This window comes from Symphalangus syndactylus, chromosome 17, assembly GCF_028878055.3.
Source record: "Symphalangus syndactylus isolate Jambi chromosome 17, NHGRI_mSymSyn1-v2.1_pri, whole genome shotgun sequence".
Classification (NCBI taxonomy): domain Eukaryota; kingdom Metazoa; phylum Chordata; class Mammalia; order Primates; family Hylobatidae; genus Symphalangus; species Symphalangus syndactylus.
In genome coordinates this window covers 87,730,592-87,754,119 of record NC_072439.2, presented here as the reverse complement: position 1 = coordinate 87,754,119, position 23,528 = coordinate 87,730,592, and the positions used below count along the sequence as shown (strand labels likewise).

At 42.4% G+C, this 23,528-nt stretch overlaps 1 protein-coding gene across 2 annotated transcripts in view; it reads left to right on the top strand.

Annotated features, from left to right (window-relative positions):
* The window catches only part of ETV5 (ETS variant transcription factor 5), a 64,305-nt gene extending 52,064 nt beyond the window's left edge, over positions 1–12,241 (top strand). For both annotated transcript variants that reach the window (XM_063620467.1, XM_063620466.1), the window contains exons 10-13: positions 726–794; positions 974–1,143; positions 6,373–6,474; positions 9,719–12,241. In XM_063620467.1, the coding sequence (XP_063476537.1) occupies positions 726–794; positions 974–1,143; positions 6,373–6,474; positions 9,719–9,940 (563 nt within the window). In that variant the 3' untranslated portion in view covers positions 9,941–12,241. The remainder of the gene's footprint in view (positions 1–725; positions 795–973; positions 1,144–6,372; positions 6,475–9,718) is intronic.
* The last annotated feature ends 11,287 nt before the right edge of the window (positions 12,242–23,528 follow it).

Genomic DNA, 23,528 nt, shown 5'->3' with positions numbered 1-23,528 from the left:
TCAGGCCATCCTTCCTTCTTGAGCCCTTTAATTTTTTGCCTTGCCTTCTTTTATTTCCTTTGCATGTGTTGTTGGGCCAGTTCCTCCTTGACCTCGGTTTTGTCATCTATACAATGAATTTGTTTGATTGCTAGAAAGTCTTTTCAGATCCTCTCCACTGTTTGGTAATAATACCACCAATACTGCTTTCAAAATCCTCTACAGGCCTAAGTCTTCATTCATTCTGGCAACATTCTTTACCCTTCAAGCTCTTTCGTAATTGAAGAGGTATGTGAGTAGCTTGGATGAGTTTATAGGAAAGGTTGAAATTAATTTTAGCTAAAAGGAAAATGGCAGGTCTATGTACAGATCAACCAAATCCATCCAGCTAGGCCAACTGAAATAGGGATGTGTTTTCAGATGTAAAGGCTTAGTCAGAGCAACATTGATCCATGCAGACCTCAGAAGCAAAATACGAAGGAACGTACTGGTGACTCAGCACTTCCCTGCAGTCTTAGCTGTAAAAGCAGGAATTGATGCTGCTCTGACTGAGGCGCAGGTGATTACATCAGAATTGGAATGCCTAAGCCCTCTTGAAGTCCCTGAAAATTCAGTCTGTCATAGATACAGCAGTAGGACTTAGGATCTGAAATGATAGGATCCCACTCTAGTCCTTAAATCCATAGTTTTAGTACAACACAGAATTTGTTAAGCAATGTAGTCTTTCTTTTTAAATTCTCTTTCAGGTTTTTCATATGAAAAAGATCCCCGATTATACTTTGACGACACTTGTGTTGTGCCTGAGAGACTGGAAGGTAAGTAGCCCCATCCAAGGTTTGTTGCCAGGTAGAGGTTTGGAGATGTCAGAACACCTCAGCCATGACTCTCTTTCCCAAGTCCAGTGATTAAATCAGCATGAACAACTCCTTTTTGTCCCAACCACCTGAGAAACTTAGGACTAAGCTATTGTGTGATGTGTCCTTGTCCCAAACAGGCAAAGTCAAACAGGAGCCTACCATGTATCGAGAGGGGCCCCCTTACCAGAGGCGAGGTTCCCTTCAGCTGTGGCAGTTCCTGGTCACCCTTCTTGATGACCCAGCCAATGCCCACTTCATTGCCTGGACAGGCCGAGGCATGGAGTTCAAGCTGATAGAACCGGAAGAGGTATGCACTGGATGCTGGACTCAGATGGGTTTTGATTTGTTGTTGTTGATGATGATGTTTTTTGTTTAGATTTCCATTGAGGCTTTTTGTGTCAAGTCTTCTCTTCCTTCTCATTCATCTTCTGGCCTGGCCAGTGGGCTTGGCTGTATCCCTCCTATTAGTGGGACAGTTTCTAATACATGGACAGGCAGAGTTCTCCACTGTAGAATACATTAAAAGTATTTGTAACACCTCTGCAAAATCTAGGGAGCAAGATCATGAAGACTTATATTCAAATAGGATATGCTCTCCCTCTTGGAAAGTCTTTTTCAGGTGTTGTTTCAATGATACAGACTTGTTTTGGTCTTAGCCCCTGTAGGCCATAGTCTATCTCTGAGGCTACATGAACATACTGTATGACATTTTGACAATATATTACAGGATACAGCTACCCACTGTGTATTTCAAATGGCTGTAGCCTGGAGAAATAAAATTATCACAGGCGGCTCAATCTTAATGAGCTTAGATTTTTTTTTTTAAGGTGTGTTATGGCCGGGCACAGTGGCTCACACCTGTAATCCCAGCATTTTGGGAGGCTGAAGCAGGTGTATTGCTTGAGCCCAGGATTTTGAGACCAGCCTGGGTAACATGGCAAAACATTATCTCTACAAAAAAATAAAAATAAATAAAAATAATAAAAAATTAGCTAAGCATGGTGGTGTGTGCCTATAGTCCCAACTACTTGGGAGACTGAGGCCGGGAGGATCAATTGAGCCTGGGTGACAGAGCAAGACCCTGTGTCCAAAAAAAAAGTGTGTTATGTGACATCACAATAGAGTAGTTGAGAGATGATACAAACCTGTTATTTTAATAGGAAAAAAACATTGTTACTGTTTTTGTGCCCAGAAGAGAAATACACTGTTGACAGAACCAGTACCGTTTCTTCAGTAGAGAAGACACACCCTAGAATCCCTTTCCTGAATATCACATAACAAAGCAAATTGAATCAGGCTCTCAGCATCGCATATTCTAAAGGGGTTGATTTTTAATTTCTGTTTGATGTAGAATCTAGAGAGATTATAAATGGAACAGAATAACTGCCCAAAAAAACTGACATATGCTTCTTTTAGTAGCATGTTCTTAGGCATATAAATTAAACCAGCAGATCAAAAGGCATCTTTGGGTTGGGTATAATTAAATTGGGAACAACACTCTTAGACACTCTTAGAAAGCATTTGAACGAGAATTGCTGTTTTCAGTGTTCAGTTAACTCTAGGGCTCGCTTTAGCACACCAAAGAAATACGCTGGCATGGGGTTAACAGGAGGAGGTAGCAACCGGGGACTTGGTTTGGAAGAAGAAAGTGGTCTAAAGATTCAAGTGGGAAAAGGAGGAGAATGTATGGATTGGAAATTTATGAAGAATCCTGATTGATAGGAGAAGAAGGCAGACTTCATTAAAGGCAATTAGAAAACAAGATATGCATATGTGTTCCCTGTTTTATATTCACTCACGAGAATGGAAATGTGTCAGCTTCTCTAGATGGACTAATTAAACAGCTTCTATTCGGTTCAGTCTACCTTCAGAGTTGGAGTTGAGTGCCACTGTGTTAGTTTAGTGCCTACGTGGTTTTTTTCTGGCTATGTAGAAATAGAGCCATGTTTTAGGCTTCTAGCATCCCTACAGAGCCATCCACCCCACGCGGACTGATGCCTCTCCTCACTGCTTTCTGAATAACGTGGCCTGGTTTATGTGAAGTTTGAGAAAAGCATGTCACCTAGGTTCACTGAGGCTCTCTGAAAGTAGTTCTGTCATGTGGGCAGCCCTTATTGATTTATCTCGTTTCACAAACAGGAGCTTTTATTATTTTATTGCCACTGCCTCGGGCCTAAGCACAGGCTGTCCAGCTGCAGGTAAACCTGGTTATGATCCTTCGTAAAGCTGTTATTGAATCTTCTGCACTCCTACCAGTGGCATAGAGAATGATGAACAGATGGCAAAGGGCCCCTGCTTTCTTACTTAATAAAGAAACTAATATTAATACAGAATGCTCATAAATGCCAGGCAACCAAGTCATGTGAGAAGCCTGTGGTGTCCTTGAGCCTCCTCGGTTGACCGGGCAGCTTTGTTTCTTCAGGAAATGGTGCTTTCCACCCCACCTTGAAGTCCCCAAGCTTTCCCTAAGGTCCAAATGTTCGTTTCTCTTCACCCAGGATCAGTTGGGTGCCACATGTGCACGTTAGCCTCAGGACAGGTGACATTTGCTGAGCTCCCCCCGCCCCTTGTATACCTGTGAGGGCCCTGTTCTTGTTAATGTCAGGAAGATACCAGCTTCTGGAAGAAGCTGTAAGAAGTCGTCATGGGGGAGCTTGAAGGGTGAAGCGGAGGAGGAAGCTGTTGGGGACGTAATTGTAGGCAGCTGTGTGGCTGAGTAGTGCACTCTGGGTAATTATCCATAATATCCATTACACTGTGCATGGAAATTGTGGTTTTAGAACTGCGTTTTGGCAGGCCCCCTAATCAAATGTCTTTTGATAGTCATCCAGCTTAGCACCCTCTCAATTATGACTGACTCGGCTTTAATCTGGAGCCATTTTAACTGTGAATCTGCATTAATGAATATTTTGGGGGGTAGGGTTGTTTGTTGAACATGTGGCAGATAACTGCTGCTGGGAGGTTTGAAGGGATGGGCTGCTAGAAAGAGCCACTCCCTGGGCTGTGGCTGCTCTCTCTTTAAAGGGGAGGAGGAATAGGTAGATCCGTTAACTCCTTCAGCCTCAGTCCTCAAGATACGTGCTACCAAAGCATCTAATGAGAGAGAAGAAAGATCTGATGACAAGCTATTGCCTGCCTCCCCAATCCCAGAAGAGGGGCAGCCCTAATTCCCAGCTGCTCTGGAGCTGAGCCGCCTCATGCATTACTGTAGAAGGAACAGCCGTGGTGAGGGCTACAGAATCACAGGGCTCTGGCCCGAGAGGATGAGTCAGTAACTATGGCTACGAGAGCTGCTTTGAAATCTGTGCATATACCAAACCTTTCTGCAGTAAGCAATTGCATATGCAAGTGACAGCTGAGAGGTGGCCGCTGAAGTTGAAGAATATTCAAGGATTGTTTTCTACCCCTTGACATAGTAAAATGATGAGGCTGGGCTTCTTTGAAATTTCCGTGTCACTTGTGGCAGACAGCAGTTAAAGATTAGTTTTACAAAGCATCATTTCTTTGAACAGGGTACAATGATGCATATTATTAGGTTAGCAGATTTCTCGTCTTACCATTATTTCCATTGGTTTTAAATGTTTATCTTCTCTAACCAGGAGGTAATTTTTGGTTAATTTTGCCTTTTGGGCTGTTTCAAAGGTAGAGTTGAGTGGGTACCATATGGAGAAAAGAGGAGACCCAGGACATCGTGTCTGCTGTGGGGACATGAAGCAATTGAACGGAAATTGGACTTCCACAGGGTTTCTTGCAAGGCAGGGTAGAATCATTGCTATTATATTGTAATTAAGAGAGATGCATTCTTATCAGATCATTTTTGGTTTTTATTTTTTTTTTATTTTTTTATTTTTATTTTTTTGAGACAGAGTCTCGCTCTGTCGCCCAGGCTGGAGTGCAGTGGCGCAATCTCGGCTCACTGCAAGCTCCGCCTCCCGGGTTCACGCCATTCTCCTGCCTCAGCCTCTCCAAGTAGCTGGGACTACAGGCGCCCGCCACCACGCCCGGCTAATTTTTTGTATTTTTAGTAGAGACAGGGTTTCACCGTGGTCTCGATCTCCTGACCTCGTGATCCGCCCGCCTCGGCCTCCCAAAGTGCTGGGATTACAAGCGTGAGCCACCGCGCCCGGCATTTTTGGTTTTTATTAAAGGTCATTTTAGAATCCTGAATTTAGAAGATGTTGCTTTTTTTTTAAGGAAGAGGTTTATGTGAAATGCTGTTTTCTCTCTGCTTTCTACTCTGTGTTTAACATTTGGCTTTTAAAATATCGAAGGGCCGGGTGCAGTGGCTCGTGCCTATAATCCCAGCACTTTGAGAGGCTGAGGCAGGTGGGTCACTTGAGATCAGGAGTTTGTGACCAGCCTGGCCAACATGGTGAAACCCCATCTCTACTAAAAATACAAAAATTAGCTGGACATGACGATGGACACCTGTAATCTCAGCTGCTCGGGAGGCTGAGGCAGGAGAATCGCTTGAGCCTGGAAGGCATAGGTTACAGTGAGCCATGATCGTGCCACTGCACTCCAGCCTTGGGTGACAGAGTGAGACTCCATCTCAGAAAATAAAAATAAAATAATCGAAGGAATATAGTTGTTTTTTTTTAAGTTTCCAAAACTGACCTAAAATGCTCAAAACGTGACCCCTGACCCCTGGTTTGCATACATTTGAACCTCTGAGTAAAACTCACATTTCCAGGGTTATTCTACTACCTTGACAGTCATTCTCATAAGTAGGATTTTGGAAGCTGATATACTTGAGAACAGAAATTGTTTGGCTGCCATGATAATTGGGTAAACTCTACTAGGAAGTTTTCCTGCTAGGAGGCTTTTTTGCCCAGAGCTCCAATTATATTGCCCTATCAGTGCACCTCAGGTGGACTTGGTTGGATAGAATGCATTTCAGAACTGTTCGGAAAGCCCTGTTAATTTTTCATTAAGTGGATAATGGTGCTACATGCTTTCATGTCCATTCTGCAAGTCTGCTGGGAGCGTGGGGTTGGACGGCAGCAGGCTGAAATGATCTGATTCCCCCTTAGTCCATGAGCTGCAATAAGTAAACATCTCCCAGCCCCCCTCCAATCTTATTAGAATTGAACTTTTGCTCTGCTGGCCCATTAGCAACTCACTAGTGTGTTTCTAATGTTTCAGGAATGACCATTCTAATTATTCCTTATTGACTGCTACAGAAACCATAGCACTTAATGGCAACATGTTAATGGTCTATGGGTATTGGTCAATAATTCATACGTGGAGAAACAGTAGAGGGCCTGCATCCTCTGGGATGTTAGCCAAGCCCTCTGCAATCTTAAAGTGCTAGGATTCTTCCATCTCTAGGTCTCACCTCCTAGTAGTTGTCACTGAATCATCGCCTTTGTTGAATGTTTGGTCTTGAGGGAGTTAAATGCCTTCCCTTCCAGGTCAGAGTAGCAGATCATTGACCAAAGCAGTCAGGTTACAGAACTGGCTCTGCTGGGACTGGGAGAGAACATGGGGCCCAGGGAATGCGTTTCCATTGCTCTTCACTTTCCTGTGTCTTCAGGTTGCTCGGCGCTGGGGCATCCAGAAGAACCGGCCAGCCATGAACTATGACAAGCTGAGCCGCTCTCTCCGCTATTACTATGAGAAGGGCATCATGCAGAAGGTGAGCCATTATACAAGACCCTTCACCCACTCTGGTCTCTTTTAAGGAAAAAGTTCACGGCTTCTGTAGTAAAACTGGTGATCGTCGCTACGAGAAAATGTTACCCCCTAAGTGATTCTGTGGTAGGAAACAATCTTGAGAAGACAAACTTGAGACAAGAATCAAATGAGATATAGAGTACATTTGATGCTGTTGGTTGTGTGGAAACTAGAAGTTGCATGTAGAACACAAAATAGAAAATTAGGCTCCTGTGCTTTCCCAAAACTGCCTCTATATATGGAAATTTCCAGAAACTTAGGCCAACTGTTGTATCCAAAAAGAACTACAGGGAATCAACTTGAAGGTCTCTACTTCAACAGCTTGATTGAAGTCTTTAGTTACTAAAACACCTAGACCTCCAAATCTGTTAGTTTGATATGCTCAGAAGTGTTAAAGGAATAAGAACATCTGATTTTTCTTTCAGACTTACAGAAACTGGAACTCAAGTTAAAAACCCAACGTTTGTAGAATAGCAGCAGAGTCACCTGGTAGCAGGTTGCTCTTTGTGGAACAGAGGATGAAGCATATTTTGAGGAAATCAGTACAAAATTCTTAGTGGGATAGGTAGCGAGGGGCCACAGTCTTAACATCCCACGGATAAGTAGAAGATGGGAATGGCAAGTCTTTCTTAGCTACCAAATTCGTAATGTACTGTTGCGCAGATCCTAGCATTTACACATTGAGCCAGTCTACCTGGCAGTAGCCAATAAGATGAATGTGGCAGAAGCATGTGGGCAAAACTGCTGAGAACTTGTCTACAAGAAGCCAGATTCATCCTTCTCATAGGCGGGTGGTAATGTGACCCCATATTCTCCTCACCACCTTGAAAAATACTCAACAGCTCGTTGTGATTTTCTGGATAAACTCTAGACTTGTTAGTGCTTCATACAGGCTCTGAGGCTATTCCCAGTCTGGTCACCACCTAACTCTCGTTTCTTCACTCGAATTTGATGGCTTTCACTAGCATAGCCACCTTTTAATTTAATGTAGTATTTGTTTGCCAAAGAATACATGTTACATGCATGTACATTATCAAGCATACCATAAAATGGAAAACACCTATTAAACTGCCATCCTACCTAAGACCTAGAACATTCCTAATGCTCTCAGTACCTGGCCAGCCCCTCCTTGTTTTCTGTCACCTTTCCGTTTCAGATTGGGTTAGGTGGTCCCCTTTGCTTCTTCTGATGGCACCAGTACTTGTTCCTACCACTGCTCTTCTCACTGTGTCTTAATTCCTTTCTTGTTGCTACCCCCCACTGGAGTATAAGCTCCTTTGGGTTAGGAATCGAGATTTAACTTCAGTGCTTGATACAGAGTTAAGTGCTGTAGGATAGGTGGTCCCCTACCCTACCTCTCCTTGTTGTAAAGTATACGGTCCAGTGGTTTCACAGAGCTGCACAACCATTACCACAATCAATTTTAGAACATTTTACCACCCCAAAAAGAAACGCCATACCCATCAGTAGCCACTCCCCATTGTCCCCTATCCTCCTTAGAGTTGATATCATCAGGCCAAATCCTAAGTTCAGGTGGGAGAGCCATTATTCCTTTGCTGTTCCCAACTCCACATCCAACATGGGGAGATGCAACCCAGGACACAGTAACTTGAACCAATGGAAATGAGCTGTCCTTACGACTAGCTTCTGTGTTTTCTAAGGGAGTAGAAGAGAACTTTATTTCTGAGAATAAGTAGGCAAAGAGTACAGGAAGGCCCAGGAATGAGGCTTCGTGGGCTCAGAGTCTGACACTTCAATTTGTTAGCCGTATGATTTGAAGAAAGTCACCTAATCTCCCAAAGCCTCTATTTCTAATAAAAATGTAGGTAATAATTCTTGCTTTAATCCCACAGGGTATATATTTGAAAATATTTCAGAAATAACAATGTGCCATCCAGTGTAAGGAAGGGGTTATTTTATTTGTTACATGACTCACAAGTAAATGAGAGCTCATTAAAAGGTGAATGATAGTCCATCGGTGTGTAGAGAGACTTAGAAAAGCTGTAGTCCCATACCCTCCATTTTTGAAGGGAAAATTGAGGTTCACAGAGGTTAAGACTCATTAGTGACTAAACCAGGACCGGAAGCCGTGCAGCTCCCAGCTTCTGATCTAGGATTATTTCCACTGTGCTCTCCTGCCTCACTCTTCCACACAAACTAATTTTTGGGGTTGGGCTTTAAGGTAAAACCGGCATACAACACTAACTAGAGATGGTTGATTGATAGAGATTTGGAAGCAGAGCCATACTTGTTCAATTAAAAAAAGATTTTAGAATCACAGCAGAATGACTGAAGGGCAGGATTAAACTCAATAGTTGGCATTTTTAAATCTAAAATGTTTATCTTATCAGTAATTTTGGCTGCCTTCCCTTGCCCCTCTGCGTCTCCAGACAGAAGCCAATTATTGGGTTTGATTTTCGGTATTGGGTGCCTCTTGTACTGTTGCTAAACAACCAGCAGAGAGAAGGTGATCCCATTAACGCAGATGGCTCATCAGCCACATACCATGAGGTCCTTGAATAACCAAGACCTTCTGGTTCTAATATTATAATGCAGAAAACCCATAGAAAGGTAGTCAGCGGTTCCCTCAGTGTAGCAGAGCCATGCGATGAGTCATTTATAAAGCTGCAGGTAAGCCAAAAGCAATTCTTTTCAGCTTTGGAACATACTTAAGGCTTCTGCGCAGGCTCGCTCTCATCAGATTTCTAACCTTTCTAAATAACAAGGCCATACTGTGAAGACTGTAAACTCTGGAGGTGACCAAAAATGTGGTCAGGCTTCTGCCTTGCACTGTCAGTCCTCACGCCTTTTTGGAACATCAAACTCCAGGCTCAGCGTAATCATGCTTTCAAAGCTGTCACTGGAAGACAGAAAGTGAAGATTTTCTTTTAAGAGTCCATCTATTTTGTATTTTTAGTAGAGACGGGGTTTCTCAAAAAAAAAAAAAAAAAAAAAAAAAAAAAAAAAAAAAGAGTCCATCTAATGTGAATTCGAAATTCAGATATCTTCTTTTTTAACTGCTGTAGTGTCAGTAAAACACTTGGCAGATAACAGGTTCCCAGGATTTCTCAAAGTAAGTCTGAGTGATTGGGGTAATCGGCTGCTCCTTTGGCCCCTGGCTTTGTGACTTAGGAATACCTCGTTCTCTTCCCCTAATCCCATGCCCTGTTCCAACTGGGCCCTGTAAGGTGTGTGTTCTCCCGCAGGTGGCCGGAGAGCGATACGTCTACAAATTTGTCTGTGACCCAGATGCCCTCTTCTCCATGGCTTTCCCGGATAACCAGCGTCCGTTCCTGAAGGCAGAGTCCGAGTGCCACCTCAGCGAGGAGGACACCCTGCCGCTGACCCACTTTGAAGACAGCCCCGCTTACCTCCTGGACATGGACCGCTGCAGCAGCCTCCCCTATGCCGAAGGCTTTGCTTACTAAGTTTCTGAGTGGCGGAGTGGCCAAACCCTAGAGCTAGCAGTTCCCATTCAGGCAAACAAGGGCAGTGGTTTTGTTTGTGTTTTTGGCTGTTCCTAAAGCTTGCCCTTTGAGTATTATCTGGAGAACCTAAGCCGTCTCTGGATTGGCACCCTTAAAGACAGATACATTGGCTGGGGAGTGGGAACAGGGAGGGGCAGAAAACCACCAAAAGGCCGGTGCCTCAACTCTAGATTCTGATGAGGTTTCTGGGAAGAGATCAAAATGGAGTCTCCTTACCATGGACAATATATGCAAAGCAATATCTTGTTCAGGTTAGTACCTGCAAAACGGGACATAGTATGTGACAATCTGCATCAATCATGGACTACTAAATGCCTTTACATAGAAGGGCTCCGATTTGCACAATTTGTTGAAAAATCACAAACCCATAGAAAAGTAAGTAGGCTAAGTTGGGGAGGCTCAAACCATTAAGGGTTAAAAATATATCTTGAACATTGGAAAGCTCTTCTAGCTGAATCTGAAATACTACCCCTTGTCTAGAAAAAGGGGGGCAGTCAGAACAGCTGTTCCCCACTCCATGGTTCTCAAAATCATAAACCATGGCTACTCTTGGGAACCACCCGGCCATGTGGTCGCCAAGTAGAGCAAGCACCCTTTCTCTTCCCAATCACATGGCTGAGTGTGGATGACTTTTATTTTAGGAGAAGGGCGATTAACACTTTTGACAGTATTTTGTTTTGCCCTGATTTGGGGGATTGTTTTGTTTTGGTGGTTGTTTTGGAAAAACAGTTTATAAACTGATTTTTGTAGTTTTGGTATTTAAAGCAAAAAAACAAAAAACAAAAACAAACCTTTTGGTAACTGTGCACTGTGTCCTTTAGCCAGGGCCGTGCCAACTTATGAAGACACTGCAGCTTGAGAGGGGCTTTGCTGAGGCTTCCCCTTGGCCATGTGAAAGCCCGCCTTGTTGCCTGCTTTGTGCTTTCTGCACCAGACAACCTGATGGAACATTTGCACCTGAGTTGTACATTTTTGAAGTGTGCAGGGCAGCCTGGACACAAGCTTAGATTCTCTGTGTATAGTTCCCCATGTTCACTAACATGCCCTCTCTGGAAAGCATATGTATATAACATGTGTCATGTCCTTTGGAAACCTGGTCACCTGGTGAGAACCCTTGGGATTCTTCCCTGGGCATGACTGATGACAATTTCCATTTCATCAGTTTGTTTTGTTTTCCTTTTTCTTTAAATCTTGGACTTTAAACCCTACCTGTATGATTCAGTAGGGTTTGAGACTTACGTATGATACTGACAGGTAAGCAACAGTGCTAGCATTCTAGATTCCTGCCTTTTTTAAAAAAGAAATCATTCTCATTGCTGTATTATATTGGAAAAGTTTTAAACAACCAAGCTAAAGCTATGTGAAAGTTGAGCTCAAAGTAGAGGAAAAGTTACTGGTGGTACCTTGCTGCCTGCTCTGCTGGTAGAATTCTGTGCTCCCCACGACACTTAGCACATTAAGAATGACTACACTGTTCCTCGTATGTGAAGGAGGCAGTGCTGACTCCGTGAGTGTGAGACACATGCTTTGAACTGCTTTTCTATTCATGGAGCACTCCATAGTCTCAAACTGTCCCCCTTATGACCGACAGCACATTTGTGAAGAGGTTCACAGGCATAAGGGGTGCACTTTATAGCTATGGAAACATGAGATTCTCCTCTATTGGAAGCTGATTAGCCCACAGAGGTGGTAAACCTGTAGATTGGGCCTTAATTAGCATTGTACTCTAATCAAAGGACTCTTTCTAAACCATATTTATAGCTTTCTTAACCTACACATAGTCTATACATAGATGCATATTTTACCCCCAGCTGGCTAGAGATTTATTTGTTGTAAATGCTGTATAGATTTGGGTTTCCTTTCTTTACTTACCCTGGTTTGGATTTTTTTTTGAATGGATTTATGCTGTCTTAGCAATATGACAATAATCCTCTGTAGCTTGAGCTACCCCTCCCCTGCTGTAACTTACGTGGCCTGTGCTGTCACCGGGCATAGGACAGCGGCATCACCGTTGCATTCCCATTGGACTCATGCACCTCCCGGATGGTTTTTGTTTTTTTCGGGGGTTCTTTGTGGTTTGTTTGTTTGCTTCTTTTCCAGAGTGTGGAAAGTCTACAGTGCAGAAAGGCTTTAACCTGCCAGTTGATTTGAAATACTTTCCCCTGCGCAGGGCCGTATGCATCCTGCCAAGCTGCGTTATATTCTGTACTGTGTACAATAAAGAAGTTTGCTTTTCGTTTACCAAGCACCCGAACCTGCCTCTTTCTTGCCCTCATTGGTCTAATTTTAATGCAGGCAAAAGCCCCCTGGCTTTCTCTCCGCCCCCACCCTAGCCCTCTCAACAATTTAGCCTTACCAACGGACAGTGGCATTGAGGGTAGTTTAGGGAACTCTGTTACCTGGAAATAGACGTACACAGCTCCTCTTAAACTCCAGCTAAAAATTTAATCCAAAGAGGTAGAAAGTTGAGAGAGCCTCTTCCCAGCCAATGGTGATCTGAGATCACCTCATCCCCTTGAGCCCACCGAGCCACCAAGTCTTAGTAACACTTTTTTTATTTTAAAGTGTAGCCCATGTTTGGCTTTGGGTTGTGTGACAAGATTACAAAGCAGTCTAGGACTTTCGAGTCCCAGAATTATTCTCAGCCCCTTGTGTGAATACTTTGAAAACCAATAAGAACTTAAGGCCATTCATTTTCTGATTTTTCCCCAATAAGTTTTGCTCTTGACAAGTGAAAAATCAAGTAATGGTTGATAAATAATGAAAAAAGCTCAGGAAGGTTTTGCCCACTATGTTTTTTTCTGGCCATGCAGCAGTAAAAACCTTTCCTCCAAGTTTGTCTCTCTTTCGTGAATGTATATCACTCGGGAAATATGTGGAAGAAAATAAAGTTCGCCGGGTTGTGTTGCAGTATTATGGCTTTTAGTGTTCTTATTTCACCCTTTTTCTGCACCTCTAATTTGGCCTTTTCAAGACTCCAATTACAGTGGAGAAATAAAGTAGAGCCTTTTTTCAAGCCTAGAACAGAAGGCTTTCTGTCGGTTTATCTGCTGTCTTTCTTTACTGTTTTACAAGCCTCTAAATGTAGAAACATCGAGACCGAATCGGTGCACCGCCGCTTGAATTGGAGCTTGTGAGGAATGAATGTCTGCCACATAAACCCCATTAGCTTCGACAGATTAAGAAAAGATGCTTGGGGAGAAGGGGCAGGGGTGCGCAGGAAAAAGCCGTCTCTGCCTCTCAGCTTCACCATGATAAGGCTTTTAACAATCCGCTCCCCATTATTCACGGGCTCGTTATCCAGCCTGGGCCCAGACCCAGATCGTTAACCTAACGCAGGAGGTCACCAAACACTGCCGCCCTTCTAGTGTTGGGCGCTAGGATAAGGAAGCCCAGAAAATGGGAAGTTTACTCTTCATCAGGGTCCCCTTTCATGAGCCAAGCCAGGGGAACAATGCGTATTCAGTTGTTAGATGACAAAGAGGTAGTGTGAGCGCAGAAGAATGTGGTTTTGAGAGCCAGAGTATGTGCAGAATCTAAATTCTAATGCAGCTGGGACAAATGTAAACTAATGTGGGAGAAAAACACTAATGTACGCAGACGGTTGGAAACTTTGGAGAGACAATTCATTGCCCAGCGGTGCAGGTGGCTGCTGCTCAATGTGTGGCCTCTGAAATAACAAGCGAAAGGAAAAAAGTCCAGAAGATCATCAGTTTAATACAAATGCATAGTGTAAGTATTGTTTAGTACAAATACATAGTGTAAGTATTCTATTCACCATAAGTGTATTGTACTTAAAATAGGGGGAGGGTGTGAGGGTGGTACCAGGCGAGCGGCTATGTCCTTTTGATCCCAGCAAGTACACTGGTGTCCCATTCAGAAGGGGCCCTTTGAATGACCAGCCTTAGCTCCTCCAACTTTAAGAGCTGGCTCTACACCCAAGCCTGGGTTTGTTGACCTTGGCAGTGAACCTCAGATAACCTTTGGGTAGCACTTTACAGAGCACTTTTTCATCTCCATTATCTTTTTGGCAGGCTTTCTTAAACAGTAATACTGTTGAAATTGAGTCTGAAAATACCATGGCTGTTAGCCTCCAAAAGTAATTTCTTTTTTGGAATTTTCACAGTGGCTACTGTGGAAAGAGGACTAGTCCCCTTGGAGGCTAGACATTTGGGTTCTGGCCCCAGGTCAGTGGTTGACTGGGTTTAACTAGATGGTCTCAGGGGGCCATCTCGTAGGTTCATTGAGGGCACTGATGAAGTACTACTCCCCGATCTCATAGGCAGTAAGGGAGAAAGAAAGGAGTTTCCTAGGGAAGTCAAGGGGTGTGTGTGCGTGTGTAGGAGAGTTAACAGTTAAGAACATCATTCTCAAGTGACCATTTTTAAGCAAGCTCTGAAGATGGCTCAGTCCCACCATTAAGGGCACGTTTCTTCTTTTTCAGTCATCCACTGAGCACCTGCTAGGTGCCAGGCACTGCTGGATGCTAAAAATAAATGATTTAGATGGCATTTTCAAGCTAAAGCCCTGTTTGTGGTATAGTAATTGTGTGACAACCTCTTACATGTTTAAATGCTATACTTTCCAGGTCATACTTAAACACTACTGACACCATCTCATCCAGACTATGTTGACCAGAAGCTGGGGAGGCTGGGGCATTTATCCTCCAACTCCTGCCCCTGTTGGTTGAAGGTTATCCCCAGAGATTTTAACTCTTCAATATATATCCTATCAGGAAGAGAAGAGAGTAGACGCAGATAATCAGTGTGCTAGGAACTGTTTTCAGATGCAGTTAGCTCAAGGGGTTGAGGGTACCTGGAGCTGGCATCAGTGATGTCTGACACCTACCTTTAACAATTAGCCAGACTCTCCTGGATGCCCTGTTTCCTAGAGTGAAACAAGGGTGAGTCTGTGCTTTCATCATTGAGTTATCATGTACCAGTCATCGATGATGTGTAAGACACTGTAATAGACACTTTGCAGGTGGAGATAAGGGAGTCACAATGAAGCCCACCCTCTCCTTCAGCACCCAACAATCCAGTGGGGGAAACATTTCTCCAGGTGAAACTGGAATGCAAGGTATAACATACTGAGTATTACTCAACCAATAAATAGTGCCTAGTCTATGCCAGGTACTGCTCTGGGATTAGTGGGGGGAAATAAATCTGCTCTCAAGGATCTTACATCTGGGCAAGGGAGGAAAAAAAACATGATAGAATTTGTTAGGTATTAAGTACTGTGGGGTCAGGCAAGGGAAATGGTGAGTAGTGGGAGTGGAGGGTTGCAATTTTAAGTAGGGAGGTCAGGGAAAGTCTCAGTTGAGCAAAGACCCAGAAAAGTAGCTGCCAGATGGCTATCGGAAGGAAAAGCCTTCCCTGCAGGGGGAAGAGCAAGTGCAAGACCCTGAAGCTTTGAACATGCTTGGAATATTTATGGAATAACAAGGACTGTGAAACTGGATCCAAGAGTCAGACGGAATATGGTTAAAAGAAAAGTAACGGGTTGTATCATCTGGGGCCGTGTAGGCTTTTTAAGGACTCTGGCGTTTACTCTGTTTATGTTTAGCTGTTAGAGTTTTTTGAGCTAAGAGGTGACATCATCTGATGTGTATTTTGAAAGATCACTCTGACTGCTAAGTTGAATATAGACTGTAGGGAACAAGGAAGGAAGGAAGAACACCAAGTTGTAGGAGGCTGCGGTAATCCAGGTGGGGTGAGATGGTGGCATGGGCCAGGGCATAAGGAAAACATATATTAATATATTTGTAAGATAGAGCCAATAGGCTTTGGACTTGTAAGGTGAGAAACGAAAGAGAGGTCAATTATGGCTCCAAGGTTTGTGGCCTGAGCCCAAGGAAGGTTGATGTTGCCATTTACCAAGAGGGAGAAGACTGAGGAGGAACAATTTGGGGACAGGTGGGGGAAGAACAGGCATTCTTTAGGGGGCATATTAACTTTCAGATGACTTTGAGAAATCCAGATGGGAACACATTGGGTTATACAGGTCTGGAGTTCAGGGGAGAGATCCAGGCTGGAGATAGCAATTAGGAGTTGTCAGTGTGCAAGAGAGTATCTAAAGCTAAAACTGGATGAAATCACTAAGGGAGTAAGTATAAACAGAAGAAAAGTTCCAAGGACTGAGCCCTTGGACACTCCAAGATTAAGAGGCTGGAGAGATAAAGAAGAACCTGCAAAGGAGGCTGAAAAAGAGTGGCCAGTGAAATAGGGGAAAACCGGGAGGGTGTCTCCAGGAGGAAGGAGAGAGCGACAATGGCCGATGCTTCTGATACGTCCAGTACGGTGAGGACTGTGGCTGGATTAGCAATGTGGAGGCCATGTATGACTTGCAGACGCCATTTCCAGAGTGGCAGAGGCAATAGAACTGATCAATACTACTAGAATCCAAAGGAGGTTTGAATGTACCCTCAGTTGGGGACAGGGATCAGAGAAGTTTCCATGGATTTCAAAATCCTGGATTTGAGTTCAGCTCAGCCTCTCTCACTAGCCCTTCTACTCCCAGACCTTCAAAGGCTGAAAAAGGCCTAGGAACCCTGCCAGGTAGCCGGACTGGAAGATACACGGTGGGAAAGAGTATCTGAGGATAAAGGAAGAAGGATCAAGATCCTGTTATCACTACCTTTCCCATCCCCTTGGGGCTCTATTTATTCTCATTTTGTGCTCTTAAAATAAATTTCTATTTTTGAAATGTTAAGTGTTTTTAAATAACTTTTTTCATATTACACAATTAGCATATGTTCTTTGTAGAAAACCAGAAAAAAATCATAGCCCAAATTAAAAACTATTCTGAAAACTCAACCTAGAGATCACAGCTAACACTTTACATCTTCCCAGATGGCTTTTCTCTATACTGTATTTTAAATATTAAAAATGGTCATGCTATACACTTTACAAAGTCTTTAAACTTGTTTTAAGCATTGTATTTTGAACATCTTTCCACATCAAGAAAAACTCTTTTACACCATTTTTAATGACAGCATGCCATTCCATAGTACATATGTAACATCATATATTTAAGCAGTCCCCTTTGCTGGAGATAAAGGGACCACAAATATGATATGCCCATGCCCACCAAACCAAGTAATCTACACTCCCCCCAGCCCACAATCAAACAAATGACAAATAATAATTTGGGTCTTTTCTATTGTTGTAATTAGTAACCAGCTCCTATTAATTTTACCTTCTAAATATCTCTAAAATCCATCTCCATCATCAGTACCATAAATCTCCCAATATCTCTCACCTGGACTGTTGTAGTCACCACCTAATAGGTCTCACCACATCTACTCTTGCCCCACCCCCACCCCTTCTGCATGATGTAGTCAGAGTGATTTGTTTTTAAGTGCAAGTTACTCCCCTGCATGAGACTTTCCAGTGATACTCACTGGAGTGGCTAAAATAAAAAAGACCAGCAACACCAAATGTTGGCAAGTATACAATGCAGGCAGGAGTGTTAAATGGTACAACCAACTTTGGAAAACTATTTGGCAGTTTATTACAAAGGTAAACATACATCTACTCTATGATCCAACAATTCCAATTCCAAGTATTTGCCAAAAAGATATATAAACATGTGTTACAAAAAGACGTATGCAAGAACATTTATAGAAGCTTTATTTACAACAGCCACTCAAAACAACCCAAATGCCCATCAACCAGAGAACAAATAAACAAGTCATGATATCCATACAACAGAATACTACTCAGCAATAAAAGAAAATGAACTACAGATACACATACCAGTATGGATGAATCTCAAAAACATTATGTTTAAATAATAACACAAAAGAATACATACTGTGTGATTCTATAATATATGAAAGTCTAGAATAGCCAAAACTAACCTATGGTGATAGAAAGCAGTAGCAAGGGATGGGTGGACAGTTATTGGCTGGAAAGGGGTAGAGGGAATATGCTGGGGTGATCGATAGAAATTGTCTATATCTTGGTTTGGGTGACTGTTATATGTATATGTTTGTTAACATTCATTGAACTGAACACCTGAAGTCTGTGCATTTTATTTTATGTTAATTATTCCTCTGAAAATATTTATAGTCATTGGTTGAGATAAAACCAAAATCCTGAACTTGGCCTTTCCAAGCCAATACCTCTTCAGCCTCACCATGCACCGTCCTCTCCCCTATAATATATGTTCCACCGCCCCTCGCCTTCTTCCAGTGTCTCAACCATGTCTTGATCCCTCCTGTTCCAGCCTTGACACAAACTATTCCCTGGAGCTGAAATGTTATACCGCCCCTGAATCCATCCCTGGCCTCCAAGCAGCTTACCCTCCACCCATTCTTTACTCTCATTTCTAAGAGCACCCCAGGGAAAACAATCAGTTTATCTTTCAAATAAATGAATCATTTCATTTTCCAAGGCTTCCTAGATTTGCTCTCATTCCCCTCCAACACCATTTTAATACTCGTTCAGTGCTTGCTATCTATTTTTTATAGAACTTCTCACAATTTTTAACCTTTCATTTGCAAGATTAGTTATTTAGCCTCCCCCAATAGACGGTACGTTTTACGAAGGCAGGACCATACCTAACTGCTTTATGTACGATAAAGAGTAGGTGATTAAGAAATATGTATTGACTGACTGACTGCAGTTATGAGCATCTTTGTTCACTTACGACTTCCAGGATAAATTCCTAGAAGATATATGATTTGGTCAAAAGGGAGGCAAATTTTAAAGCTATTTATATAGACTGCAAAAAAGCCTTCCAGAAAGATTGCGAGGATTTGAACCTGCAACTTCTTTCACCTAGGATCTTACAACCTTTGTCTACATTGGGCATTATTTGTTTATACCCCTCTGTTTACCATTCATTCTTTCTTATCTTTATTCAAATAATATTTATTGAGCATTTATTATGTACCGCATTCTGAGCCAGATTTTGAAGATGAAATGATGAATTAGATCAGTAGTTTTCACATTTTTTCTTTACATTCTCTCTAAAAGAATTTTGAAAATCTAGGTATCCTTTAGCACTATTTTAAGTTGACCCTTAATAATTTCCACTGTATTGTAAAAATAATTTCCCATTTATTATAAATTCTGACATTTAAAAATATTATCACAATTTAGTTACTAAAAATGCAAAATTGGCTGGGCATGGTGGCAAGCACCTGTAATCCCAGCTACTCAGGAGGCAAGGCGGGAGAATTGCTTGAACCCGGGATGTGTAGGTTGCAGTGAGCTGAGATTGTGCCATTGCATTCCAGCCTGGGCGACAAGAGAGAAACTCCATCCCAGAAAAAAACCTTTTTTTTTACTCTACCATACTTGTATACAACAAATTATTTTAGATAATTTCCTTTGACAATAAAGCTATATATGTTAAAAATTATTCTGTATTTAGTGATCACAAGTATTAGTTCACAATTGATCAAAAAACATAAATATATCACCAAATCTGATATATACTTATTAAACATAAAAAGTAAAAATCTGTCTGAATTGAATCTCTGAATGAGCTAGACAGGAGTGTTATTGTTTTTTTCCAATAGTTCACTGCAAGAATGAGATGGGTTTAGCATCAATTCTATTCCTATTTTTCCATTTTAAGTCTAATAAATATCATGTGGCAGAGAGTGCTACCTGTCCACCAAAATCGTTTTTCTTCTCTTTCAGTAATGAGATTGTTAGGTAAATACGTGGGTGGGCTATATTTCCCAGCATTCCTTGCAGTGTGGCTGTGCCCATTATCTATATATTGCCTCTCAGCTCAAATTCACCCTTGTCTGTTTCCTCTGTAAAGTTGATCTGGGCCCTTTAAACATTTTTCCTTTGGTGGCTGGCACTGAAGCTTTGGGGTGCTAGAGTGATACTGAAAGAGAAAAGCATTTTACTTCCTAGTTCCCGTGTGCAGCCTCCTCCAAGGATCAAACCTTCTCCAGTGCCCAGCTACTGCCATGCACAGTAGTCAGCAGCACCTAGCAGCCTGCAGCTTCCCTTGGCCCCCACCCTTCCAGTCAGTTTTGTAGCAGAGTGGGTTGAGCAGCTTTCCCTGGCACCCAATAGGGTAGATTTCCAGCAAGTGCAACCAGCAAGGCACTTCTCTACCCTTCAGTGAACAACAGCCATGCCCTGCTGTGCAGTAAAGGATTAACTCAGTTCACATTGTCCAAGCCCTATACCTTCAAAAAAACGGAAAAAAGAAAAGTATTGGAATATCCTGCCTGATAAGAGTGTCTTTGTTTATCTAGGACCTTAGGCCACGCCAGGTAGTCTATGCTAATGTTGTGATTTATGGTGGGGGTCTTGGTATCAACTGGCCTCTGGGGGAGCTGAAGACTTGAATTTCTAAGGTCAGCTGTGAGCACAATCAGCCATGCCTATGTGATCAACCCCCAGTACAAATCCTGGACACCAAGGCTTGGGTGAGCTTCCCTAGCTGGCAATACTTTATGAGTGTTCTCACACATCATTGCTGAAAGAATTAAGCACTGTCCATATGACTCCACTGAGAAAAGACAACTGGAAGCTTGCATCTGGTCTGTCCCAGCCTCTGCCCTATGTGCCTTTTCTTTTTCTTATTTTAACTCTCTTTTCATTATGACAAACCATAACCCTGAGTATAAAAGCTTTTTTGAATTCTGAGTCCTCACATATCACTGAACCTAAGGATAATATTGGGGCCCTCAAATACACCTCTTCAATGAAATATGAATCTCAGCCCTGATGAAAGAGAAGGAAGTGGAAGTGCTCTTTCTCAGCTTTAGAGACAGTATCCACTTTTTATAAATGTTATCCCTTTACTTCTGAACTGCCAATCCCTTGTGACTCCAATCCCCTCTTACAGTTAATAATTCTTCCTATTAAACTTCCCCTATTCAAATTACTATGTGGTTTCTCTCTGCTGATTGGACCCAGATGGATACAATCTAATTAAAGGTAAGCAGAAATAAAACATGCTCTTTCTGGGCTAGGACTATTAAGAGAGCAGGTGCTCCTCTGTGCATTCTTCTAGTTGGGTGTAGATGATGGCAAGACCCTTGGGTGATGGTGGAGCCACAGATGGAAGAAACCTGGGTGTCCGATTCACCACATGCAGGAGAACACTTGCCAATTAGGAAATAAACTTTATGTTTGAACCATGTTTGGGTCTATTTGTAACAGCAGTTTAACCTACTCTAATACTCCTTGTTCACTTAAATAAGCACTTAGGAATAGAAGGAGTTATGTGTGAGAGTTTTGAATGGAAATGCCACTCCATTCTTGAAAGTCTTTCCAACTTTCAACAAGTTTACTTGTTAAAATTCACATATTCTTTCATCAAAAATTATTTGTAATGATTTATCAATTGACAACTCTATTAGGTCCCCCTTTCATTTTATTGAAAATAAAAGATTGAAAACAATTTAACTTGTAAAAGGATTTGTTACCAGTTATTACAATCTAATCATTTTCTCAATGACTTAGTACACCAGAAAGCCTTTACTAAAACTTAGCTACCAGATGACTCCACACAGTGGCTCTCAAAGTGTGAATTCCAGACAAGCAGCATCAGCATTCCCTGGCAGATTGTTAGAAATGCAAATTCTTGGCTTGGCGTGGTGGCTCATGCATGTAATCCCAGCACTTTGGGAGGCCAAGGCAGGTGGATCACAAGGTCAGGAGATCAAGACCCCGTGACCTCTTTTAGTGGAGACGGGGTTTCACCCCTCTCTACTAAAAATACAAAAATTAGCTGAGTGTGGTTGTGTGTGCCTGTAATCCCAGCTACTCAGAAGGCTGATGCAGGAAAATCCCTTGAGCCCGGGAGGAAGAGGTTGTAGTAAGCCAAGATCGCGCCATTGCACTCCAGCCTGGACAACAGAGCAAGACTCCGTCTCAAAAAAAGAAAAAATAATGCAGATTCTCAGAACCCACCCCAGACCTACTGAATCAGAAACTCTGGGGGTGGGACCCGGCAATCGGTGTTTTGCCAACATGCCTTTTAGGTGATTCTGGTGCCTGCTCGTCTGTGAAACACTGCTGTGTGTTACACCTGCTATTCTTTCACCTGGACTCCCGTTTAATAGGGCTAGGTTCCAAAGAGGTTCAAATATTGAAATATTAATTTCAGCCTACCTTTGCCATTTTGTATTAGTCATCCATTAGTTCACAATATTACTAATTAGTATCCTTTAGTGCTAATATTACTAGTGGCTTAAAACAACATACATTTCTGTAGGTCACGAGTCCAGACATGACTTGGCTGAGTCCTCTCCTTCAGGGTCTCACGAGGCTGCAGTCAAGGTGTTGGCTGGGACAGCAGTCTCCTCTGAGGCATGGCTGGGAGTGGATTCATCTAAGTTCACATGGCTGTTGGCAGTATTCAATTCTTTGCTGGCTGTCAGCTGGAGGGCATCCTCAGCTCCTTGCCACGTGGGTCTTCACAGCATGGCCACGCTTCTTCAAAGCCAGCAAGGGAGTCTCTCCTAACAAAACTGGCATCACAATCTTATATCACATTATCACATTCATTCCATCACTCTTGCTGTGTTCCCTTGGTTAGAAGCAAGTCCAAGGTCCCATCCACACTCAAAGGGAGGGGATTACACAAAGGCAAGAATACCAGGAAGCAAGGATTATGGGAGCCAGTTTAGAATCCTTCTGCCATATCACCCAATATTTTTTATTTAAATGCTTTTGTTTTATTGCATCCTTTATTTTATCAAAACTTCAGCAATTCCATTTAGATCGTTCAGTAATAAGCATTCTGAAAAATGTTTACTAGAACATTTTTGGCAAAGTTGGGCCTCATTATCAAACCAGTCAGCCAAATCGGACTCTGACTTAATTTCTGCCAGAAAGAGTCTGATGTCATTTTTCAATTCAAATAAATGTGTTGGCTGGGTGCGGGGGCTCATGCCTGTAATTCTAACACTTTGGGAGGCCAAGGCAGAGGGATCGCTTGAGCCCAGGAGTTCAAGACCAGCCTGGGCAATATGGCAAAACCCTCTTCTACAAAAAATACAAATTATCTGGGTGTGGTGGCATGCGCCCATAGTCCCAGCTACTTTGATGGCTGAGGTGGGAGGATCGCTTGAGCCTAGGAGGTGTAGGCTGCAGTGAGTCATGATTGCGCCACTGCACTCCAGCCTGGGTGACAGAGTAAGACGTGTCTCAAAAAAAAAAAAAAAAAAATGTGTTAAACACAAATTTTAAGGAATAATATTTTTAAAACTTGAAAAGAGGCATTTTGGAGCATATATTGTAAGAAATATTACTACAGCAGCCAGGTCAAGATTAAATGGATGCAGATCTAATGTAAGTAGTCATATCCAAGTTACCTAAACAAGAAGATAAGTTCTGATTATTTTATAATTATCTAGTGTGATGTGTGGCTAAAATTATTAATTATTATTAATGTGATGAGTATTACAGAAGGCAAGGTACTCATTTAGTAAATGTGTATTCATGTAGGTATTGAATTCTGGTAGACAGCTTTTGGGGATAATGTAATTAGGTAATGCATTAAAAAGGCCAAAACAGCTCCATTAATTTCATTAGACCTTAAA